Here is a 24676-nt window from a genome sequence, read left to right as displayed (position 1 = left end):
CTGCCCGCCCCCTGCCCGCCCCCTGCCCGCCCCCTGCCCGCCCCCTGCCCGCCGCCGCCGCCGCCGCCGCCGCCGCCGCCGCCTCGCGCGGGGCCCATGGTGATGCGCATGCGCACGGCCGGACGCTAGGACCCAGCAGCCCGGCCGGCCCGCGCGTCTGTCTTAAGGAAGTCTCGCGGGGTTTGCGTTTGAATCTCCGGGCGGGTGCCGACCATGGCGGCGTCACTCCAGCGACCCGGGAGTCGGCTCTTCCGAACGTACGGGGCTGTGGGCGGCGGGAGGCCGCGGCGGCGGCCGGACCGGGCAGCCGCGCAGTGGTTCCCGCCGCAAGGCCAGAAGCGTTTTTTCAGCAGCAGCAGTGGCAGCGACGCCAGCAGCGGCGGCCCCTCGCGGTCCAGCGCCTCCGACGACCCCGACGACCCCGACTTCCTCGGCATTCCGGTGGGTCAGCGGCGGAGGCGCCCTGGCGGTCGAGCCTCCAAGGACCGGCCGAGTCTGGTCGCGACGCCACGACGCCCGAGGCTGCGAGCTCGGCCTCCGCAGAAGTGCAGCACCCCCTGCGGCCCACTCGGACCGCCGCCCTTCCCTAACGGCAACCCAGGCCGCCTCAGCCCGGACCTCGGCGCGTGCAGCCAGCCCGGGGACGGCGGCGAGCTGGGCACCAGCGCCTCCCTGTTCAGCAGTCTGGCCTCTCCCGGCCCCGGCCCCTCCGCCTCTCCGGATGCGGCCTCCGAAGTTCCGAGCGGCTTCCACCTCCCAGCGGCCTCCCCGGGCCCAGCACCCCTGCACGGCTTCCCGGAGGCAGCAACAGGAGGAGGCAGGTTCACCAGGTTGGCCCATCGAGCCCATGCCAGTCTCAGGTCCGCTCTCTTTAGTCTTATGGACTCTGGAAACCCTGAAGATTCTGACTTTGGGACCGATGGGAGGAATATGAGGGAGTCTTGCTGTGAAAGGAAGCGGGCTGGGAAGAGGCTGGAGAGGCCAGGTTTATCAAGCATGGGTAAGAAGAGGGCCACAGACCAGGACTCCTGTCAAGAGATCGGGTCTCCAGGGGCTGCCCAGGTGGACTTCGAGGCAGATGGCTGCAAGGGCTGTATCGTACCTGGGGAAATCAACAGGCTGGAGAGAACTGGGCCTAGGCGAAAAAGGAAACTTCGGGCAACAGTAGAGACCTCCCTTCTCCATTACCACCAGTTTAAGAAGAGCCAAAAGATGGAAAAAGACTCGTTCCTTGCCCAGGACCTGGCTCATTTACAGAATGCCTGCTCTTGGACCAAAGCCAGGGCTTCCTTCAGTTTCCACAAGAAGAAGATGGTGACTGCTGTGTCAGAAGTATGTAGCAGCCACACCATTGCCAGTTCTCTCTCTGAGTCCCTCATATCCGAATATTCAAACCCTCCCCTTATGAACAGAACAAACAGTGCTCTATCTCCTTGGCACTGCTCTTCCATGTATTTGCTAACCCCCTTAAAGACACTACATGTCACAGACAAAAAGGCATCTGATGCTGAAAAGGTTTATGGGGAATGCAATCAGGAAGGTCCTATCCCCTTTAGCTATTGCCTTTCCACAGAAAAACTGGAGTGCTGTCAGAAGATTGGGGAAGGGGTGTTTGGAGAAGTGTTTCAAACAGTTGCCAATCACACACCCGTTGCCCTAAAAATCATTGCTATTGAAGGACCAGATTTAGTCAATGGAGCCCATCAGAAAACTTTTGAGGAAATTCTGCCGGAGATCATCATCTCCAAAGAGTTGAGCCTCTTGTCTGATGAGGTATGCAACCGTACAGAAGGCTTTATTGGTTTGAACTCCGTGCACTGTGTTCAAGGATCTTACCCTCCCTTGCTCCTCAGAGCCTGGGACCATTATAACTCAACTAAGGGGTCTGCAAATGACCGGCCTGACTTTTTTGAGGAAGACCAGCTCTTCATTGTACTGGAATTTGAGTTTGGAGGGATTGACTTAGAGCAAATGAGAACGAAGTTGTCCTCCATGGTTACTGCAAAGAGCATCCTGCACCAGATCACAGCATCCCTCGCAGTGGCAGAGGCGTCACTGCACTTTGAGCACCGAGACTTACATTGGGGGAACGTGCTCTTAAAGAAAACCAGCCTCAAAGAGCTCCACTACACCCTCAATGGGAAGACAAGCACTATTCCCACCCGGGGAGTGCAAGTCAATATCATTGACTACACACTATCGCGGTTGGAGCGGGATGGGATTGTGGTGTTCTGTGACATTTCCATGGATGAGGACCTATTTACAGGTGAAGGTGACTACCAGTTTGAGATCTACAGGCTAATGAGGAAGGAGAACAACAACTGCTGGGGTGAATATCACCCTTATAATAATGTGCTCTGGCTCCATTATCTCACAGATAAGATTCTGAAACAGATGACCTTCAAGATTAAATGTAACACCTCCGCCATGAAACAAATGAAGAGAAAGATCCAGCATTTCCATAGGACAATGCTGAACTTCAGCTCTGCCACTGACTTGCTTTGCCAACACAGTCTATTTAAGTAAGCCAGAGGTGCCTTATTGGCCCAAACTGAGAGGACACTGGTCTTACAGCCCCTGATGCTATTTTCAATCTCCATCCCCAGAGCAGGGTGGAATTCCCATTCTATATGTTTCTAGAAATTAACAAATGTTCTTTAAAAATAAACTATACATGGGAACAAATGATTACAATTTATAAGCCCTCTTTCTCTCAGCAGAGCCCATTCTGTAAATGCCTTTCCGTATATTCATTTTTGAACCTTGACATTTCGTGAACCCTGAGCCAAAAAAAAAAATTGCAGGAAAGCCAAAGGCCTCAACTTTCATACTGATCAGAGCCTGCGGCTGTAGGTATAAGGGAACCATACTACAGATAAAGAGTCAACTGAGAGCAAAGGTGCTATAGCAAAGCAGAGACAGAGACAGACTGGAGGGAGGAAAGGAAGATGGTAAATGTATAGGGAGAAGTGCAAGAAATAGCTCACGTTTATCAAGCTTATTTGCCAGTCACAAAGAGAAGCAGAATTTATCAGTTTTTCAAAGGGAAAATACATGTCTCCATGGGTATTAAAAAGGTTTGATTTTTTTGCTTATTTTTCATCAAGGGAAGGAAAACGAATGTTGCTTTAAGAGCTGAATGGTTGATATTTCTTGTGAACATGACTGGCAATTTACTCCTGATGTGTTCCCAAGTTAACTAAACTTGTTTTTACTCCTTTCCTAGAATTCTAGTTTTATACCTTTTAGAATCCACAGTCATTCTGGAAAGAGACGTGATCGTGATTAAAAAACAAACAAAAAAAACAAAACACCTCTAAGTACCTGAATCTTTGTCACGTTTTTCACTCTTATAAATTGGAGAGCTTGTAATTTGATTGGAACACAAATTTGCAGCTGGAATACAGCTCCAAACAGATTTTCCCCATGTATCTACAAAATAAAATCAAGAGAGTAGGAAATCAAAACTGGTGGTGTTTTGCCACCTGTAACTGCAATAATAAGCATTAAGCACTTACATTGAAGAGGAATTCTTTGTAGACAGAAAGCCCCTGGCTTGTGTTCATGTACATCACTGAAGGTCTGCAAATGAGAGGATATTTGCTAGGCCTCCAGGCCCCCTTCTTTCAAATGAGCCTGAATGCTACCACTTGGATACACTAGGACAGAGGGCACCATATCCTTAAGAATCAAAGCGGAATATCAAAATGTAAAGTGGTAGGGCAGTTCAGATCAGGTAGAGTATTTGAATTCTGTGTATTTGGGCTGGTTCTGTGTCTAATTGTTATTCCTCGGTGGCCTTACTTTTCTCCTTCCTTACTTCCCAATCCCGCAGCTCCTCTCTTCCCTCCTTAGCATTATGTCAGTAACCTTTAGTATTTTTTTTTTTTTAAAGATTTTATTTATTTATTTGAGAGAGAGAGACAGAGAGAGAGCATGAGAGGGGGGAGGGTCCGGAGGGTCAGAGGGAGAAGCAGACTCCCCGCCGAGCAGGGAGCCCGATGCGGGACTCGATCCCGGGACTCCAGGATCATGACCTGAGCCGAAGGCAGTCACTCAACCAACTGAGCCACCCAGGCGCCCAGTAACCTTTAGTATTAAGACCAGTTGGCACTGGGCCCCTTTGATTACTACCGTGGGGTTTCTAGGACCCAACTGTTCTTGCCCTAGGGATCAGTGGGAGCCTGGGTTTTAAGCAGTCTCCTGTCAGAGATGAGGAATGCCCACATCCACCCCGACCACCTGAAGCTGCAGGTGTTGGCCCCTTGGAAGTACTTACTTAGGGAGAACTGCAATGAAGGCATGCTTGAATTGAAGGCTGTGGCTCTGTGTGACCGAAGACTTTTTGTCATTGAAACTAGGAAATAAGAATGTCAGTTCACAGCACACCCACTGTGTATACCGCTGCTTATATACCTTGGCTTCTCAGGGTCAGGGAGGGTCAGATAAGAAATAACACTTGGAGATAAGTAATTAGAGTGCAGAGGACTTGCTAGAAGACCATACTTGGAGAAACACTGATTTAAAAAGGGTTTCTCAACCTTGACAATAATATTTTTTGTGAGAGGCCATCTTACATACGCTATGCTGTTTAGCAGCATCCCTGGCCTCTACCCACTAGATACCAGAAGCATTCCCTCACCCCACAAGTTGTGGCAACCAAAAATGTTTTTAGGCATTGCCCCCAAAGGGCAGAATCATCCGCGTTTGAGAAACTTTCCCCAAAACTATACCCATACCCTACCCCTGAAACAGAAGTTTCACAGGTGACCGAGCTTGTCCAAGTTAAATGAACCAGGAATAGAACTTATGTCCAAGGCTCATTTACCAGACTATAGCATAGTTTTGCTTTGTGTGTCAATAAAAGGACATTTTTAGTAACTCTGATAACAAGTAGGGAAGCCAAGTCAGCACAGCCACACAGATTCCTTCTGTGGTTTCACTGAGGCTCTCCCCGGGCAGTGACCGAGCCGAAGCTCACACACGCACATGGGAGGGAGGCTTCTTCCGGGGCCACAGCCTGGGCCTGCGGGGCCACAGGCACTACTTACTTGGTGACTGTCACAGTGATGTTGGCTGTCCTGTTTGGAAAGGCATTCTCCTCTAGCTGCCAAACTACTGAAAAGTTTGCCTATTAAAAAAAAAAAAAAGGTTGCTTGGTTCTTCTCTAGCACTCACAGTTCAAACTGCTTCTTACTAACTAAACACACTGGGAAACCACTCTTAATGCCTCACATTTTAGCCCAGCGTGCTTGCACATCCATTAGTCCACATCCGCCTTGCAATGTCCATAAGGAGTAAGGATGCACAGCATTATTCCCCTTTTACAGTTGAGGGAACCACTTCAGAGCTTCCCCACAGCACAAAGACCATCAGTGGCAGATGAGGGACTCACTCACAACTAATAACTTTGGGCCTGCTGCTCATCCCATACTACTCCCAGCTTCACTCTGCTGTATGGGCTGAGGAAACAGTCTGTGGCTACATCCCCCACCCCACCACTCCCCACTTTGAGAGCAAACTCGGCAGCTCTAAGCTCTGCTGTGGATTGACTGCAGGAAAGGGAAATGTGGAGACCGCAGCTGAGATTCAAATGAGACTGGGATGTAGGAGACGCCACCTCCACGTAAGTGAGAAGAGTCCACCAACCCAAACACTCACAGACAACCTCTTGAGTATAGGGTGACCAATCTTGCAGTTCATGACCAGCACAGAAGCATTTGGCCTAGGGTCATCACACTGCATGTCCGGAGAAGGAGGCTGTTAACACAGAGAAGACACTGGTCTTAAAGAGCAAGAAAGGAAGCAGTTTCCTGATACCAATTCGACAAACATTCACTGATTTTCTACATGCCAGACATCTGCCAGGAGCCTTGGGACACAAATCAGACTTGGTTTCTGTCTTCCTCCCAAGCTGGGCAGAAGGGATCAATGGTAGGTAGTTGAGGAATTTAAATACAAGCCCTAAGGAGTGGTTCTGTAAAAGGTACAAGGAAAAACAGTATCGAAAGAAGTGAAATCCAACTAGGAGGAATCTGTGAAGTCTTCAGGGGAAGGAGACATTTGAACTGGGCAAACTTGTCATACTGACTCCTTACAGTGAGGAAGACTGCACTGTGGTGTCTCACCAAACAAAAGCAAAGACAGTTATTAAAGGATGCCGGGGAAGGGTGGAGTTCAGGTGATACAGAAGGAAAGCAGTTCTTTTTTGTTGTTTTTGTTTTTTAAGATTTTATGTATTTATTTGACAGAGAGAGACACAGCGAGAGAGGGAACACAAGCAGGGGGAGTGGGAGAGGGAGGAGCAGGCTTCCCGCGGAGCAGGGAGCCCAATGCGGGGCTCGATCCCAGGACCCTGGGATCATGACCTGAGCCGAGGGCAGACGCCCAACGACTGAGCCATCCAGGCGACCCTAGGAAAGCAGAGTTCTGATGCGCTCTATGTAAAGCAGGGTTGTGTGTAAAAGGGTCCATCAACATCAGGTCTGGACCCAGGGACCCATTCCCTCGGAAACTCTTAGGGAGTTGTAAAGTTGTGTCCAGAAATGCTTTATCTGAAGCTCTGCCACCCCCAGATGGAAATGAGACTGCTTCTCTTCAAAGGGACTTATATTCTCTAGTCCAGTGAAATGGTTTCATAATTACAGATAGAACTTCAAGCAGCCAAGTTTTCTGATTGCCTACGATTTTAGAGAACATTTCTCAGGGTTACAATACTTCACAGCCGCAGGATACCCTTGGGAAAAACAGTTTCCTGTTATCTTGCGGCTAGCTTCCAGTCTGTGACCCCAGGCTCACGAGGGGCAGGGCCGACTCTTACTTTCCCAGTGCAGGCTCATGTGTGAGTCTTTCCCTCCCAGAACCCTGGTCAAGAAAGGGTGACTGCCGAACAGCCACACTGCAGGTGCTGTAGGCAGGGAACAGCGCGCCTGGACGCACAGCACAGCGTGTGGTTGGACTGGAGGGGATTCATCTCATTAACAATCATTTATTGGATGGACCAGGATGAGCCTGGAGGCAGGGAGACCAGTTAGGAGGTTGCCATAAAAAAGCAGGTATGCAGGGAGGGAAGGCCTTGAGTGGCATGTTTCATCGTTACCTTTTGTATCCTCTTAAACTGGAGGTTTCTGGGGTAATTCAAACTCATGGTCGTCATGTAGGAATCTTCCCCAGAGTTAGTTAGGTTAATGTTCATAGTCAGCTCCTTTGTGAGACCCACCACCAATTCCTGCCTGCACAGTGTAGGCAAATAGGTACATGTTACCAGTTTATTCAATCTGTAAAAACCTCAATGCAGTACAATAGAACATCCTTAACTAGCTCCTTAAATTGCCTGACGGATACATTTAGCCTAGATTTTCTTCCCCTCGACATAAGCAATTGCCTGGACCAGCACACCCACCTCGGTTGCTGTGTGAGAGGGTGTGAATGGCTACCATGGTGCTCACTATGTGGCAGGGACTGTGCTAAATGCTTCACATCCTGAAGTAATCCTCGTAATGCCCCTATAAAATAGTATGCTTACTCTCCATTGCATAGAAAAGGAAACAGAAGCCAAGAGAGTCTAACTAATTTGCCTCAGGTCTAGCATTCTCAAAAGAGGCTTGGGAAAATCATATTTAAATCCTCTTTCTGGGACACCTGGGTGGCTCAGTCGTTAGGCGTCTGCCTTCGCTTCAGGTCATGATCCCAGGGTCCTGGGATTGATCCCTGCATCGGGCTCCTTGCTCAGCAGGAAGCCTGCTTCTCCCTCTGCCTCTGACCCTTCCCCGCTTGTGCTCTCTCTCACTCTCTCTTTCAAATAAAATAAAATCTTAAAAAAAATTAATAAATCCTCTTTCTACTACCAATTCACTGCAACCCTAGGCAAGATACTTCATTCTCCCAAGTTCATACATTTCACATATACTTATGGAGTACTTTCCCTGTGCCAGATACTCTGCTCAGTACTGGAGATCAGCGGTGTATGAGACAGATACTGTCCCTGCCTCTTTCTTGGCCTCAGCTTTCCCATCCACAAAATCATTCAGGCCCTTCCAATTTAAAGACTGCTTTAAAACAGTCTGTTCAGACAGGAGGAGAGAAGACTTGGGGATTTGTGAGAGCTTCCTTCAGTCCCCTGAGGGCTGCGGGCCCCAGAGTATAAAACCACTATCCACCACTGAGATCTACAGAAAAACATATTAGCAATGCAAAGAAAATCTCCTAACCATCTGAAATGTTCAAAAACAGGATATGAAGCTTCGGGAAGCAATGTGACATGTGTTTTCCTGTTATATTGTTTTTGTTTTATCACAGCTGAGAAGAGGATAGATTGACTGCTGGGAGAGAGGGGGCAGAGATTGCTAGAGCCTGCTGTGTATGGAAATCTGTTCGAGAGATGGCAAATGCCTGTGTAAGATAGTAGTAGTGGGGACAGAGGCAAGGGATTGAAGCCAGATACGGTAAGGCCACACTTGCAACCAGAGCAACAGAAAGAGGGATCAAGGATGAGTCCTGAATTTTCACCTTGGATCACCAAGTGGTGCTATTCATGAGGGAGAGAACATGGAGGAAGACCAGAGGGTGGCAGCCGACCAGAGGAGTTCAGTCAGGGCATATAATGAGAGATGCCTATGGCAAAACAAGGTAGAGATGTTGAAACAGCAGTTGGATATACTGTTCTAGAGCCCAGGAGAGAGATCTGGGAGCCCCTGGAATATTTCACAGGGGTTCTTAACCTGAGGGCCAGGGACAGTTTCAGAGGGCCCCAAGCGCAAACACTTATGTATGCACATGTGATCTTATAGGGGGGAGGGCCTGTAGTTTTCCTTAGGCTCTTTAGGAGATCTGTATCCACAAAAACGTGGAAAACACTGAAATATTTGGATGCTAAGGATTAGACTCAATCATGCTTTTGAAAAAAAAAGAAGAGACTGATTACTATTTACACTAGGGGGCGACGTAGGGCCAGTTATGTGTGTATATATCGCAAGGAGTTGGCTGCGAGGGAAGTTCTGGGCTGTAATCAATTCCCATTGGAAACAGCAGCATCTGTTTATCAGGCTGGATTCCAAAGCACTCAAAAGCCTTCAACTGGATCCTCAGTAATCGAGATGGGCTAAGCCATCCACAAGTCCTACAGTTGTCTATGAAAAGGCTGACCAGGACTCAGGCAACAGCGTTCTTCCCCACAGATGCCTACTCTGGCCAACAGGCCATCGGTACCATGCTCCGTATACAGCACTAGTAGCCAGGGAGGGTATTTTAAAACCATCACGTGTCCAAAGCCAAACTCCTTATCTCTTCCTCCCCACACTGCCCTCCAAAATCACTCTTCTAAAGGCTTCTTTCCCCAATTCAGTTCTTGGCATTGCCTTTATTCTGGAGTTCAGTGTGATCCAACAGAACTTTTGCAGTAATGGAAATAGTCTATATCTGTGCTGTTCAAGATCACCAGCCATATGTGGGTGTTGAGCACTTGAAATGTGCCCAGTTCACCTGAGGAACTAAAATTTAATTATACTTAATTTTAATTAAATAGCCAAATGTGACTAGTAGCTACTGTACTGGACAGCAAAGTTCTAGATGCACAGGACGAAATGATGGAGGCTGCCTTAGACCCTTCTCTTTCTCTCACTCCCCACATCTAATCTGTCATCAAATCTCGTGGGCTTTAACTTCAAAATATAACCACCTTCAACTGCTACCACTGTGGCCCGAGTCACCATTGCTTCCACCTGAATTATAATAGATCCTTACCATCTCCCTGCTTACCTCTTTGCTCCTGCAGTTTACATACAACACAGCAACAAGAATGAGCCTGTTAAAATGCAAGATCCTGGCATTCCTGTGGCTTCCTAGTTCACAGTAAAAGCCCTTATGCAGGGCCTCAGAAGCCCTGAATAACCGTGCTCCCTGCCCTGACATTCTCTCTCCCTTCCTCATTCTACTGCAACCACACTGGTGTCCTGGCCGTTCCTCCCACCTCCAGCCACGCTTCTATCTCAGGGCATTTGCAGTTGCTCTTCCTGCAGATACCCACAGAGTTCATTCCTCAACCTCCTCCTGTGTGTACCAAATCATCACCTCAGTGAGCCCTTTCCCGACCATTCTAAAACTGCAACCCACCCCTACCCAGAACTTTTTCCCACCTTCCCTGCCTTTTATTCATAGCGCATCTCATCAATATAAAATTCACCTATTATCTTCTCCACCTAAAACACCAGGAGGGCAAGAATTTTTGTCTATGTTGTTTGCTGATGCATCTTCAGCATGTAGAGTGCTTGGCACAGAGGAGATGCTCCATAAATATTTAATGAATTAGTTAAGTAATTTGGTTAAGAGGTGAGCCAAGGAAGAGGCTACCTCTAACTGAGGTAGTCCTAGGAGCAAGAAACACTGGGTTATGAAAATAGCACTATTCAGGGTGTCAAGAGACCTGGGTTCAAGTCCACCAAATGACCACTGTGACTCCACACAGTCCTTCAACTACTGAGTCTGTTCCCTAATCTATAAAACAGGAATACAAATCTCTTGCCTCCCTCATGGTGTGGCTGTGGACCCAATGAGATAATAAATGCAAAGCCCTTTATAGGCCACCCCATGAGGATGGGTCAGTTTTGATGAGGGTTTTGCCCAGGTATGCCTTCAGAAGGAAGTTAATTGCAGAAACTATGATGACTGGATCCAACTCACTGAGAGGTAGTGGTGGCCAACTGTAACTCAGCAACACAGAACAACTTATTCTTGCAATTCTTCTCATAGGGCAGCTGTAACCAAACAGAGAGAAGCAGGGGTCAGTCCAGGGACACCACCATCCCCAGTAGCTTCTCCTTAGGACACACTTATCCCTCCTTAGACTCTGAGAAGTACAGGTACACAGAAGTGGAGGCTGATAGGCTGGGGTTGTGCCCATATGGCCAAGACAGCTGTGACTGACATTCCTTGACCTGTCAGGGGTAGGGAGTGTGCTTTTGGTCTTCCAACACAGGTACACCATGACTCAGGCCTGGTCAAGGTAAAAAATGGGGTGACCTTCATGGAATGGTAGGGGTGCCTGTCACATTTATGTCATGTGAATTAAGCAGCAGTGTTCACAACTCACTAATCTGAACATTTGGGGGAGGAAAACCTAAGTGAAGAGAAGCTTCCTTAGTCCTTTTAAAAGTAGAGACAGGAACAGCAGGGGCAGGAATGGGGTATAGCTAATCACATATTATCAGGTCCAGTCCCCATGACCAGTCTTCCCCGTAGGTAAAATATTCCCCTTATAATCTTGCCCACACTAAAACAAACTAATTTGGAAGGTTACATAGGGCCCAATACACTATTTATAAGTTTAAAACAACATTTCTTGCCTAAAATAATCAAGATGACAATCCTCACTCGTAGGGAGGCTGATTCTCCCGCTTCCTGGGCAGGTGAGCAATAGAAACAGTTACCTTGATTATGTTACTCTCTTTCTATTCCCTATTTGTGATTGATTCATTGGATAGTGGCCAAAATTTGAGCCAAAGAATTATATAATTTAATTTATATAGAGCATTGTTGTAAGAATATTAGACAGTCATGAGTGTCCTGTGATTACCTGGAAATACACTTATGCTACCTGAAGCTTTTCTGTGCCAGTATGAACTGCTTTTGGCTTCTTCTTTTTCTTTTTGGAGATGCAATTCATTCCAGCTGACTGTAATTATTACTTCAAATGCTCATGTTGTCATTTTGATCTTGCTGAGTTTTCTATATGCTGTAAGACCCTCTAAATGAAGACTGACAGAATACCATGGGGGCCAGGGCCTAGGTGGGAACCAAATCACCTTAGATATCAAAGAATCAGGAAATCTGACTGTTTATTTCATCCTCTTATTTCCCTCAGTTATGAGAGAAGTTTCTTGTGACATTACCTGCTTGTTAGGGTACAGGTTTTGTAGGCCAGACATTCAGCCTGAAGGCTGTGGTCAGGACCTGGGTCAGCAGATGCACTAAAGGGCATCCTGTCTACAGCACAGAGCAGGTTAGCTCTAGTCCGGGCCCCACACAGGACCCCCATCACACCAGGAACCCCACCACACCTCATCAGAGACCCTTGCCAAGTTGGACAACATATTCCTATGCATCATTAAATATGTAGCAAGCACGTTTTCTGTGAACATGAAGGAACTAAACTTGCATGTGATTTGGAGACTTGTATTACCCACCAGTAAGGCCCTGGGCAAATTAACACCATCTTAGGAACTCAGTTTCCCCATTTAAACAGCAAGGGGCCCAAATACTGTCTGAGGGCCCTCCTAACTTTAACATTCTTTAAAGTTAGAGGAGCAGGTGCTTCTTCGGGTGTGGCTCCCAGGAGATTCTCGTGTAGCTGAGTCACCTGGAAGGTGGCGAAGGGCTTAGTGTAGAAGTCCAAAACAGGGTGGGGATGGTCCCTCTGGCCCTCCGAGGTCTGGAGTTGGTAGCTGACGCTGACACTGATGTTGGAGAAGCAGTCCTCCTCACAGAGCTACAGAGTTACCAAGTAATGCAGGGTCAGAGTGGGGGACAAGATGACAAGGAAAATACTTTTAATTTTAAAGTAGTCGTAATAAGAAACAATGAAAGTGGTGAGTCGGAAGTTGTAAGCCTCTTCCAAATAAGCCAAGCTGAAGGGAAACTTCCTTCAGCCAAGCTGCCTAGAGCTGTGGGAAAATCTCACTTGATCTGCTATGGCCTTAGGCCGGACAACTCCTGATGTCCCAAACCCAAAGGGATTTTGGCCATCAGGAGTTTAAAACCAATTTGAATTTTTTGGAGGGCAAATGGATGCCACAGAAGGGAAGAATCATGGTCACATCTGTGTTTATAAAGATCTTTCTCAAAGCAGCCTGCAGGACATATTAGAAACGTACAAGCTGAACATAAGGAGATTACGTAGAGTGCCACTGGCCATTCTCCTTAAGTGAGCCTTTCAGCCACGGTAGGAGCTTTGAACACCCAAGAGTCAGTGAGCCTGATTCCGGCGTGGAAAATGGAGCTTTCATTGAAGGAAGGCATAGACTTGCTAGAAACTCTCTCAAAATCCAATTAACACTCTGAACAGACATAGGAACACATGCGTAGGCAGAAGCATAATTTACGAGTTTACTGGCATAAATGATCCTTCTAGGTCCTTCTAGGCGCTGTCAGGCTCTGAATGCTGACAAATACATTTCTTTTATGTCTCTAGGCACCTTTGTCAGGAGTAAGCCTTTGTAAATGATAACTTTTGTCTTAATTTCTACTTTCTCGTTCAATTTTTCTGATGTTTATTCATATAAAGGGACTCAGCCCCACTGCTACTACCAGGTGAGGTGGGGGACCTCTGTTATTCCTGATTGGTTACCAAGAAAAATGGCAGACAGTTGAGCATTTCCCTTTGTGTCGAGCTTCTGGGAAGCTCAGAGGTACAGTAAATGTTCAATTTCAGCAGATTTCTTTACTCTGGAGTTCTAGTACAATTAACTCCGTCTCTCATGCCATTATGTGGTTCTTGAACTATTAGGATTATATAAACTGCCTAGTTTGTTTTGGGTCTATACCCTTCATTGCATGCACCTCAAATCTTTTCTCAACAACACACACTCCTCTGGACTTTCTTCTAAACTCCTCCACTCACCTCTCCCTCTGTGGGAATGAGTAGGAGGGACTCACAAAGCCGGGACACACCACCATCCCACTCCATAAGGTGGCTCTGACAAATTCTCTTGTCTGAACACTGCAGCCTCTTCCTCTGCTTCACCACGTCCACATCCACCGTGAAGTTTAGGAGTATCTCTCTGAAGCCTGGGAATGAAGGCCAGAACCTCATGATGAGGCTGGAGTGGGTAAGCCTTAGACAAAGCGTCCCTCGCCTGCCTGCAGTTCCTTATGAGCCCCTCCTGCGTGGTGTCCCCACCTAGTCCCTTGTGCTGGATTCCTGAGTTTCTTCATTTCGGAAGTACTTTTCTCATGGTCTTCTGGCACCTGGCTAGGGTCCCCCAGTGGCCCAGTCCCAAACCCATGCTCAAGGCCGAGTCAGTCTTCCCTTAGGGGAAGGAGGGCTCAGAGAAGAGGCTATGAGTGAAGGAGAAAGGGAGGAGGAAGAATAATCAGAAGATGGGAGAGAAACCATAGAGTAAAACCCAAGGATAGCGGAGCGGGAAGCACCTTCAGACCACCTGGACCAGCTCCCTTTCTGCACAGAGTAGAAGAGATGGGAGATGGAGGCATGGCTGCTTTTTTCTGAATGTGTTTCCAAGAACTCAATCCTTCAACCTTGAGGAAGAGGCCCAAAGCCCCTCTTCCCAGCAGGGATCAGATAAATCCCTTCGTAGTATGGATTTAATAGCAGACCACCCTTTTCTGGGTCACTTCCCATTAAACAGAACCTAATGTCAAAGGAACTCAGCTCTAAAAGAGGGATTTCAAGTACCAGGACTTCACAACACTCCCTATACCCCTCCCCCGGCAGGCCTCTTTTCCTGTCCCCTACTGAAGCCAACAAGGAATGACCACAACACTTGGCGGGGGGGGGGGGGGGGGGGTCCGTTAGGCTGCCTGTTACCTGACTTAGCAGCTGTGGTCATAGGGCTGATTTCAAAACACAAACATGCATTCACACTGCTGTTGAAGCCAATGGGCAGTGCCTTGGGGGTGAAGGTCATGGACACCTTCAGGTAAACCACAGGTCTTGAGCTAAACGAGACAGCAAAGAGAACTGTGATAAATGACTGTAAGATTTCAGCGCTTGGCTCATTCATTCATTCAATGAATATTTATTGAACACCTCCAATATACCAGTGTTGTTCTGCATCTTCGGGATAGAGTAGGGAAAGAGACGAGTCCCTTCTCTAGTGGGAAAACAGACAATAAGCAAATAAGAAGAAACTGTGTACAGGTAATGCTATGATAATAAAATAGGATAAGGTAATAGAGATTGGGGGCTACTTAGGTTGGGTGATCAGGGCTGGCCTCACTGATGAGACATTTGAGATGTGTTAACTAGAGCTGAAGATAAGGGGAACCTCACTCGCAGCGGAAAGTACAGCTAGTGCAAAGGGCGTGTGGCAGCAATGAGCTTGATTTGTTTGAGGAACACAGAGGTCAGCATGACTGGAGCACAGTTAGTGAGACAGAGGAGATGGGGATGGAGGGAGGGGCAGGGCCAGGCCATGGAGAGGGTGGGCCACTGTAAGGAATTTGGATGTTCCTCTCTAAGTGGGAGCTGTTGAGGGGTTTTAAGCAGCAGAATAAAGGGATTACTCTGGCAGCTGCGTGGAGAATGGAGCACGGGGAGTGGGGGCAGGGAAGAATGCATAGCAATGGTGGAAGTGAGAGATGACAGCGTCTTGTACTGGGAGGCATTTTGAAGACAAAGCCAACAAAATCTTGTCAATGGGGTGGCAGAAGAAGGAAAGAGGAACAAAGGATGATTCCTGGGTTTTTGTCCTGAGCAAATGGTGCCATTTACTGAGCTGGGAAGCGTGGGGCAGGGCAGGTTGGGAGAATGAGAAATGGGTGAGAATATGAGGCCCACTTTTAGACATTTTAACTTTGAGATGCCTGACAGTAACAGCCAAGAGGGGTGTTGGATAGACGGCCAAGTCTGGAGCTCAGTGGAGGGCACGGGGCAGATAGGTGCTTTGCCAGAGTCTTTACCGCCATGGGATTTGATAATTTACTTAGGGATGGAGCACAGAAGCTCTGAAATTCATATCATCATCAAGATAATAGCCTTCACTGACCACTGTACCAAATACTTTGCAAAGATTCTCTCAATCTTCATAACTCTGTGGGGTAGATGCTAGTGTTATTCCCATTTATAGATGAGAAAATTGGGACTCAGAGTACAGCAACTTGCCCAAGGGCACATGGTTAATTGAGAGCCGAGGTTCAAAGCCAGACGCACAGATTCCAGAGCTGATGCCCTTAACAAACACATTTACTCCCTCCCATCAGTTCCTGGTGTCTTCGTGGGGTCACTGAAGGCAGGGCAACTAGGTGAGGCTGGGACTTGGGACCACAGAAGGCAGGGCGAACCCCTACCGGAGCACAGCTGCCCGGCCCAGAGTGCCCACAGTGATGTCAGCAAGGTGGTCACCGGTCAGATCGAAGCCACCAGCCACTGACATGCCGAAGTAGTGGAGTCCTGAGGCGACCGCTGAGGCTTTGATCCGCTGTGGAGGGAGAAACACAAGGCATGGAGGAGGAGAAGGGGAGTCCTTTTGGGTTTTATTCAAATCAGCATGATCAGCTTTGGTCCCCACCCCAGGGAGCCCAGTTCCTCAGCTGAGGAACTGAAAAAAGAAGGGCAAGGTTTCCCAGGGGTAGTGGCATTTGACTGGAGCCCTGGATGGGGAGAGACAGGAGCCAGGCCGGGGGTGGGGAGGGGAGACAGAATCATTAGGACATGACTGGGGGATGAGTGGACGGGGTCCAGAGGAGCAGTAGGTCTGGGCGAAGAGGATGCTTTGGGTTAGGCAGCATGAGACTGAGATGCCTGGGGGGCCATCCAGTGAGGTGTTCAGGAGGCAGCTAGACAGAAGTTAGGAGAGAAACTGTGGTCTGAGGTGGGTAAAAGTGCCCACAAAATATGTAATATGAGAGGCTGGCAATGGAGTCCTGGGGCATGAGAGTTAAGGCATGGAGGAGGTGGGTGGGGGACAGGAGCCAGAGAAGGGACAGAAGGAGAGGAAGGAGAATCTGAGGGAGGTCCATGGTCAGGAATGCCAAAAAAGGGAGATTCAGCTCAGGAAATAGACAGATGTTGCCACAACCCCTTACCCCACTGGAAGTGTCTGGGGTGAGGCCCTGGCCTGGAACCTCTGAGGGACTTCTGTGCTTCATTGGGCACTCCTGACCCCCTGGGACCTGCCTGACACTTAGAACTGGAGCTGGCTTGGGCTCAGGCCATCACATAGAGGGGAGGTCAGAATCCCAGAGCAGAGGCTGAAGAAAGCCCTGCAGGTTACCTGAGAGGGGCTAGTTGAAAGGCCATCCTGGCGTCCATTGTAGATGTACACGCTGCCGAAGCTGATGCCATCAACTGCCTCAAAACCCTCCAGGGGGGCCCCAATGGCCACATCTGCGAGGTTATCCTGACTGATATCCCCTATTGTTGCCATGGCAAAGCCAAATCGGGCATTAGTGAATCCAGGGTGCCCACTCAGAGTGCATGCCAAGGAGAAGGAACCATTCTGTAAAGCAAAGAGGCAGCTTAGCCCTCAAGAAAGGGATGCAGGGTGCACACCCATGCCACCCCAGGAGGCATGTTCATTGGACTTGTTTCTGATTCTCTAGTAGGGAGGCTGAGGCTCAGAAAAGACAACAGACCTCCCCAAGGTTACACAGTGAGTGAGTGGTAAAGCTGGGATCCTCCTGCCTTGCAGTTCAGGACCCAGAGCCTGCCCCCTCTGTTCCCACAGTTACGGGTACTGGACTGGCAATTGGGAGGCCTGGGTTCTAGTCTTGGCTCGACCACACACTTGCTATGTAAACTTGAGCTAATCTCAACATTGTTGAGCCTCAGCTTCCTGAGATCAAGTGAGATCATAGACAAAACATGCTTTGTCAACTGTGCAGATCTGTGGGATATTATCATCATCAACATGAGATGATGGGGTGAGGAGAGTGAGAAAACAGAGTATGGGAGGAAAGGTGATGGTGCCCCACTGGCCACCATCCACCCTGAGCACCTCCCCATCGCTGTCCTTCCATGCAAGACAGGACCAGGGTGCTCCCAACCTCCATCACATCCGCACCAGGCTGAGCAGCCACAACCCCAGCGAGCCTGCAAAGACGGAGACTCCCACCTGCTCATTCAGATGGTACACATAGACTCTGCCTTCCTCTCTGTGAACGTGGTAGAATGGAGCCGCCACCAGCAGGAGGTCCGTGGTCCCGTCCATGTCAATGTCCACAGGGCACAGCTCAGAGCCAAAATAGGATCCCATCTACAGCCCAGGAGGAACTCAGCGCACGAGGGTGCCGGGGAGGCCTCCCCGATACCCCTCAGCAAGGCCAGATCCCTGCTCCTGCTCTTCCTGACTGCCCGTGTGGGTCATTCCAGATCAACGTGCTCACCAGAGTAACAAGGAAGCCTGGGTGAGCGGCTATACCCCCTGCAACAGGGGAAGCCCGCTGACCATCAGACATGCAGAGCTGGGGCAATGGCACTGCATTCTGGCCTGAGCTCTGTCCAGGCTGAGTCCATAACCCACTGTGTGCCTTGAAGCCTGTCCCATTCCCTCCAGGGCCGCTAGATCCTCCCTCCGTGATAACAGGGGCACCCTTCTCCAGCAGGTACCTGCTCTCCCTCCAGCACTGGCATGAAGTTGGTCTCTCTGCCCTGCTTCTGGAGCTCAAACACGGCCCCCCGCTGCTGGTACCGTGGCGCCCCCGCCACGTAGGAGAGGCCACAGGCCTTATGCAGTAGGGCCACTGCGTAACCTGGGATAAGGGGGTTGGTGGTGGTTGTGGTTGGGAGCTCCCAGTGGGCCACTCCTTTGACCTCCCCCCCACTTTCCCAACCAGTCCGTCAAAGTAGCCTGGGCAGGGGGGCAGATTTGAAGAAACTATCTTTCTCATCCTTTTAAAAATTGTCATCAGGGAGGGCGCCTGGGTGGCTCAGTTGGTTAATCGACTGCCTTCGGCTCAGGTCATGATCCTGGAGTCCCAGGATCGAGTCCCGCATCGGGCTTCCTGCTCGGCGGGGAGCCTGCTTCTCCCTCTGACCCTCCCCCCTCTCACGTGCTCTCTCTCTCTCTCATTCTGTCTCAATAAATAAATAAAATCTTTTAAAAAAAAATGTCATCAGAGAGTGCTCGCACTTAGCCACTGTGGCTTGTCACACACATGTGCCCCACCACACAGAAGTGATATGCACCCATTTTCATATATAGAGCTTCATTCCAACTACACTCCTCCACACACATTCACCACCCACGTTCATCACACACACAGTATATGAGGACCAGGGAGAGGGGTGAAGGGTCACTCGCCACTACTCTTAATGGTGAGGCCCTGCCTCCTCAGGTAGCCGCCCAGGGCCACCCTGAACTTCAGTACTGACGAGGCCCTGTCCTCATCCAGAAGGCCCTAATTCTCAGCCTCAGGGTCCCTAACCAAGGCCTATTGCTCAGTCCATGTGACTGACCAGAGCCTGCCCTAACTAGGAAGCCTCATGCAGTCTGATGCCCAGCCTCAGTGTCCCTCTCTAGGCCCCGCCCTCACTCAGGTGGTCTCTAGGCCCCGCCTCACCTAGATAGCTGTACTGCGCATTCTTGGTATCCGCCACAGTCTGGTTCAGGAAGCGACCCCGGCGGCTGTGCATGTCGTAGAGCAGTGCGCCCCCCGACCAGTTAAAGGCCCCGACGGCACCGAGCAGCACCTGCCCCTACAGGGGAGGAGCGTTGGAGGCCATCTGAGAGGGAGGGACCCGGGCCAGCCACGGCGGGGGTGGGGGTACCGGGAGCCGGGGCTGTGGGGGGCGGGTGGAGGGCACGTTCACGTTCAGTGATCACTGACCACCTGGCTAGAAACGCAGGAGGAAGGTAAGACGGGCAAAAGCTCGGTTCCTGCCTCGTACCCACGACCCTATCAGGACAAGTGTCCCTCCAGTACCAGTCGCCCCCAGGACAGAAATCTGACCCAGGCCCCAGATGTTGAGCATTAAAACAAAGTAGGATTGAACAAGACAGAGTTCATGTCCTACTGTACAGGGTGCCGGGCACACAAGGCCCACCTGTGTTGAGCAATTTGCTAACCATAATTCCACGTCCGTGCAAGGCTGGTGTCCTCACCACGCCTGCATCTTTTCCCATCGCGAGGAACAGTGCCTCTGGTGAGGACAAGTTCGAAACTCGGTAGGCAAGTGACCCAAGCTGTGTTAGTAGTGCATATTAAGGGGGAACCGGTCCATCCCTGGGCACACAGAACAAAACGACCTCCTGTAATAAACATGGCCATTCTTTCATCTACTTCAAAGGTCCAGATTAGGGCAAGCAAGTACGAGTGTTTCCCTTTATCCTAAAAGGGCTGGTTCAGAGGCCTCATTACAGGAGGGCAGAGCCCTACACTGTGAGCCAGGGGTCCCCAAGTCCCTGGGTGTCCCTGGGGCACCTCCTCTACGGTAAGCGTGCCTGGTGTTGAGTTGGCCACATACCTTATCCAGGATCTGGGCACTGAACCCGACCTGTGCCAGCTGGTAGTGGAGGGCCTCTCCAACCATGCCTAGAAGCCAAGAAGTCAGTGAGACACTGCTGTGGGCTGAGGTGAAGGGAGAAACCAAGTCAGGTAAGGGCCCAGTTTGACCTCATACCCAGAGGGAACGGCATTCAGAGTAATGGGACATACACCGGGCTGAGAGTGGAAACCTGGTCCTGCTTTAGTAACTACTGGCAGAGTAAGCTTGGGCAGCTCACTCCCACTTTCTGGGCCTCAGTTTCCTTATCTGTGAGTTCCTGAGAGTGGGATCCGTGCTCCAGTCATCCTTCTTTCTCCAGCATCAGAAGAAGCTTCTCATCAGAACTTCAGGGGACTCTGGGGAAGTGAGGAGGCCTGGGGGGACTTCAGGGGGACCATCTTTGTAGAAATGGGACAGCTGAGGCTCAGAAAAGTCAGGGGAGTTGCCCAGAGAGCCATACGGAGGTAGGACAGGAGTGGGGCCAGAGCACAGGGCTTGGCCTCCTGCCAGATACTGAGAGGACTGCCCCGCCGAGCCCTCACCTTCCATCTGAATGATATTCTGCTGCAGTCTGCTCAGCAGTCCATCTAGTGCTGTGTAGTTGGTCACCTTGAAGGCATATCTGTCATCAGGGTCTGAGGCGATCAGCTTCAATTCACTGTAGGTCTTATTATTCTCAAATGCCTTTCCCACCTGCACAGGGGCCCTCGGTCAGTGGATCAGGACCACGAGAGCAGGCTGGATTCCAGGCCCAGGGAGAGGGCTGAACCCCTCTGCTGGCCTTCAGGGCCCTCCACCCCCTGCCTCCGTTCCCTGTTCCCTGTTCTCCTGCACACACTCCTTCCTTCTCACACCAGGCTCATTCTCCCATGCTATGCCCTTCGCCTGCAGAGCCCTTCCCACCTCCCCTGCACCCTAGACCAGCTCCTCCTATTTGTTCTCCAAGACTCAGCTCAGCACCATCTCCTCCAGGAACCTTCCCTGATGTCCTTCCTTTGGGATCCCTGAGTGTCCACTGCTCTTCCCATCACTGCTGGGCAAGTGAGCTGTGACCACCACTGGGAAATGAGCCCTCTGTGGGAAGACCCAGTATGGAATGGGGGAAGTTCAGGACATAGGGACTGGGAGTAGTTGGTGAGTGTCTGTGAATAGAGCAAGGCTTGAATAAGCTGTTTACAGAAGCCCCTATCAGGAACCCTGGCTCCTCCCCACCCCAGGCTGCACAGGGTCAGGAGGTGCCCCCCACTCTTGGCTCTTACCCCAATGGCAAAGCGCTCAACACCTTGCATCTTTGGGGAATTGATGACAGTAGTGAGGTTGAGTGGGTCCTCAAATATGTCCCCATCGGTGAGTACCACCATGACCTTGGATGCATTTTTTCTGGAGCCGTGGCTTGGTGTGAAGATGTTGTCTCTAAGTAAGGGACAGTAAATGAAGAGGAGAACTTTGCCAGAGGGATACTGAGCTCTGGGGAAATTTTATTCACTGACCTGTTTTAGAATTAGAGAGGATTAAGGAGTCCTCCAAAATGGGGAACAAAAATCCAAAGAGCCCCCCTTTGGCATACAGCAGGGCCAGGTGGAGGGGAGGCTGTGACACACCTTGCCCCTCACCTCCTCCCATAGAAAGGTTCTGGACAGCACTTCAGTCTACTCTCATGAATAATAACGATATTAATAATAGTGGCTAATATTTACATAGTACTTATGTGCCAGGCACTGTTGTAAGCACTGGACATATTTTAACCCATTTAATCCTCACAAAATCCTATAAGACAAGTACTATTATTATTCTCATTTTATTTAAGTAATTAATTTATTATTTATTTTGAGAGAGAGAGTGTGCGCTCAGGGGTAGGGGCAGAGGGAGAGGGAATCTGAAGCAGACTCCATGCTGAGCACAGAGCCTGACACGGGGCTCGATCTCAGGACCAAGAGTCGGTCCCTCAATCAACTGAGCCACCCAGATGCCCCCATTTATTCTCATTTTAAGAGTGAGGCATCGGGGGCTCCTGGGTGGTTCAGTCCGTTAAGCATTTTGGCTCAGGTCGTGATCTCAGGGCCATGAGATCGTGCTCTGTATCGTGCTCCACATGGGGCATGGAGCCTGCCTAAGATTCTCTTTCTTCCTCTCTCTCTGGCCCTCCTCCACCCTCCCACCCCTGCTCACACATGCGAGCTCATTCTCTCTCTCTCAAAAAAGAAAAGAAAAAGTGAGGCAACTGAAGCACAGACAGGTTAGGCAACTCACCCAAGGTCTCCGAAGCACAAACTGGGGCTGGGATTGAACCAGGCGGCCACGGAGCCCATACCTGCAAGCACTGTGCTCTCCTGCTGCTCACAATAGGGGTCTTTGGAAGAACTTTGGGAGGATGTCTTGGGATATCATCCATCAGCCAGGGCTGGATTGAAAGACCTCACATTCCCCTCAGCCAAGGAAGAGCTAGAACCTGATCCTCTCCTCCCCACCGCTCTATCCAGACACCTCTCCAGGCCTGAGGCCTCGGAGCTTCTGGGCAGGGCCGTGAGCCGGCGTGTAGTAGGTGCTCAGGGAATTCCCACTGCCCTCATACTTACAGGACGTGCTGCATGGCAGAAGCAGTCTTGGTGACTCTGCCCACTTGAGTGATGTTCTGGACTCTGGCGAGGGAGGCCATCACATCCTGGCTATCCCGAAGATCAAACTCAGTCTGGATCACTTCCCCGTATTGCACCAGGGCAAAGCTGCACTAGAGAGCAGGAGCCAAGGTGGGGAGGAGGTTGGCAGAATCGCCATGCCCAAAGCACCCCCTGCCCCTTGGATGGCTCCCCCTGGAAGTAGTAAAAGAATCCATTCACTTCTCCTTGCCTCTAGGCAGGAGGAGATGTTAAAGCAGAGGGAACTCTCTAAGCAAGTAGAGATGCAGGAAGCTATGATAGTAATGGTTCCCGGGGAATCACAGACTTGCCCCTGAAACCATGTCTCTGTGTAGTCCCCCTCCCACATATAGACTATGGGGTTGGTCATGTGACGAGCTTTGGCCAATGGGACATTGGCAAATGTGATACAGTCAGAACCGTGAAAAGTGCATGCATGCATTGGGTCTCACCCTCTTGGAACACTGTAGCCATGAAAAAGTTGGGCTGGCCTGCTGGAGGCACATGGCCCAGACAAGTAAGGCCATCTTAGGCCATCCAGTCAAGCAACAAGATGTCTGCAGCTGCAGGACTAACTGCAGGCAAGACCAGCAGAAGAACCACCCAGCTGAGCCCACCCCACATAGCTGACCCACAGAACTGTGAGCAAATAAGTGGTTGTTGTTTTGAGGTGGTGTGTTCACAGCAATAGAGAACTCATAGACCATGTGAGTCTACCTCTTAGGGAAGCCCACCTCAAAGCACTTCTCATAGAAGTTCCTCATCATATTGGAGATGAAGTCTTTGGCTCTCTGGAAGTCTGGGGAGTCAATGCTTCCTGAGCCATCCAGGACGATGGCAATCTCAGTGCCTGGTCAGGAGTGAGCATGGGATTTGAGGCAGCAGTGAGGGCAGCATGTACTGCCCTGCGGGGTACCCACCCCGTTCAAGCTCTGGGGGCTCAGTTCAGGGAGGAAGTTGGTAAAGTTCCCAAGATTGAAGATTTGGTCTCAGAGGCAGAGAGAGCCAGAGCCTGCTCGCTCTGAGTTGCCAAGTGAGTCACTGCCATCGCTCCCGCTCTTTAGGCCTCAGTTTCCCCAACTGTAATATGGAGGAGGGCAGAGCTGGGACTGGCCAGGTCTATAAAATCTAGCCACTGCTCCCCATCTTCCAGACCTAGGCACACCTCCCTCCAGAGGCCTCGGAACCTCTGGGCAGGGCCGCTGGAGGTCGCCAGCCTAGGGATTGGCTCTGACGGCCTCTGAGAGCAACCCAGATCTGCCTCTTCTCACCGGCTGCCTCCTCCTCCTCGTCCTCCTGTGTCTTCAGAGCCCGGCGCCACCTGGCTGGCTTCTCAATGTTGCCTTTCTTGTTCCTGTGGCAGTCTCTGTCAGCCACATGTGCATTGGGATCCAGATTTTCTTTAAAAAATGCACATGGAAGAACTCAGAGTCAGACAGCCTCCTTGTTCACCTCCAGGCAGGACCACGCTTAGCTCTGCCCTGATTCCCTTCACAGGGGCCTAGGCTTGCCTTGCCCTATGTCCCTCTACATCTGCCATGCCTCTTCTTAGAGACCCAAGGAGATCTCTTCAGAGCTGTCCAAGGTCAGTGAGTGTCCAACCCTTACCGAGGTTGGAGAAGTGGACCTGGGTGTGGTTTTGGAAGTTGTTGGATAGGAGGCTGCATGTTCCTGTGAGTTCTGAGCTGAGGCTGTGGGGCTGCCGGGCCAGCACTTGAATGCAGATCTAGGGGAGGGGAGAGAAAGGGAGGGGAAAGCCTAGGTCACCTCCAGCACAGTCTCCCTAATCACAGCTATACCATCACTCCCATGCCAGACCCAAGTTCACCAACCAGGCAGAGGATGTAGGAATAGCTGGTTCCGCCCTCAGCAGGGGGTAGGA

General features: G+C 50.2%; 2 protein-coding genes across 2 annotated transcripts in view; one reads left to right on the top strand and one right to left on the bottom strand.

The window, feature by feature from the left end:
- The window catches only part of ITGAE (integrin subunit alpha E), a gene marked incomplete in the record, with an annotated part of 67740 nt that overhangs the window by 10412 nt on the left and 32652 nt on the right, over nucleotides 1-24676 (bottom strand). The window contains 22 exon segments of the mRNA XM_035027497.1: nucleotides 3331-3432; nucleotides 3519-3582; nucleotides 4280-4357; nucleotides 5052-5131; nucleotides 5662-5760; nucleotides 7100-7232; nucleotides 10678-10751; nucleotides 12353-12481; nucleotides 13613-13779; nucleotides 14540-14670; nucleotides 16021-16151; nucleotides 16947-17171; nucleotides 17787-17927; nucleotides 18281-18423; nucleotides 19234-19369; nucleotides 20138-20205; nucleotides 20701-20851; nucleotides 21418-21571; nucleotides 22735-22886; nucleotides 23529-23644; nucleotides 24066-24194; nucleotides 24403-24520. Of these exon segments, the coding sequence (XP_034883388.1) occupies nucleotides 3331-3432; nucleotides 3519-3582; nucleotides 4280-4357; nucleotides 5052-5131; nucleotides 5662-5760; nucleotides 7100-7232; nucleotides 10678-10751; nucleotides 12353-12481; nucleotides 13613-13779; nucleotides 14540-14670; nucleotides 16021-16151; nucleotides 16947-17171; nucleotides 17787-17927; nucleotides 18281-18423; nucleotides 19234-19369; nucleotides 20138-20205; nucleotides 20701-20851; nucleotides 21418-21571; nucleotides 22735-22886; nucleotides 23529-23644; nucleotides 24066-24194; nucleotides 24403-24520 (2721 nt within the window).
- Nucleotides 138-2707, top strand: HASPIN (histone H3 associated protein kinase). The gene has a single exon (XM_035027498.1). The coding sequence runs from the start codon at nucleotides 214-216 to the stop codon at nucleotides 2524-2526; it is 2313 nt and encodes a 770-aa protein (XP_034883389.1). The 5' UTR covers nucleotides 138-213; the 3' UTR covers nucleotides 2527-2707.

This window comes from Mirounga leonina, unplaced genomic scaffold, assembly GCF_011800145.1.
Source record: "Mirounga leonina isolate KUSES-001 unplaced genomic scaffold, KU_Mleo_1.0 Mir_200, whole genome shotgun sequence".
Taxonomy (NCBI): Eukaryota; Metazoa; Chordata; class Mammalia; order Carnivora; family Phocidae; genus Mirounga; species Mirounga leonina.
Note: the sequence above shows the minus strand (reverse complement) of the source record. Positions and strands in the feature narration are given on the sequence as shown.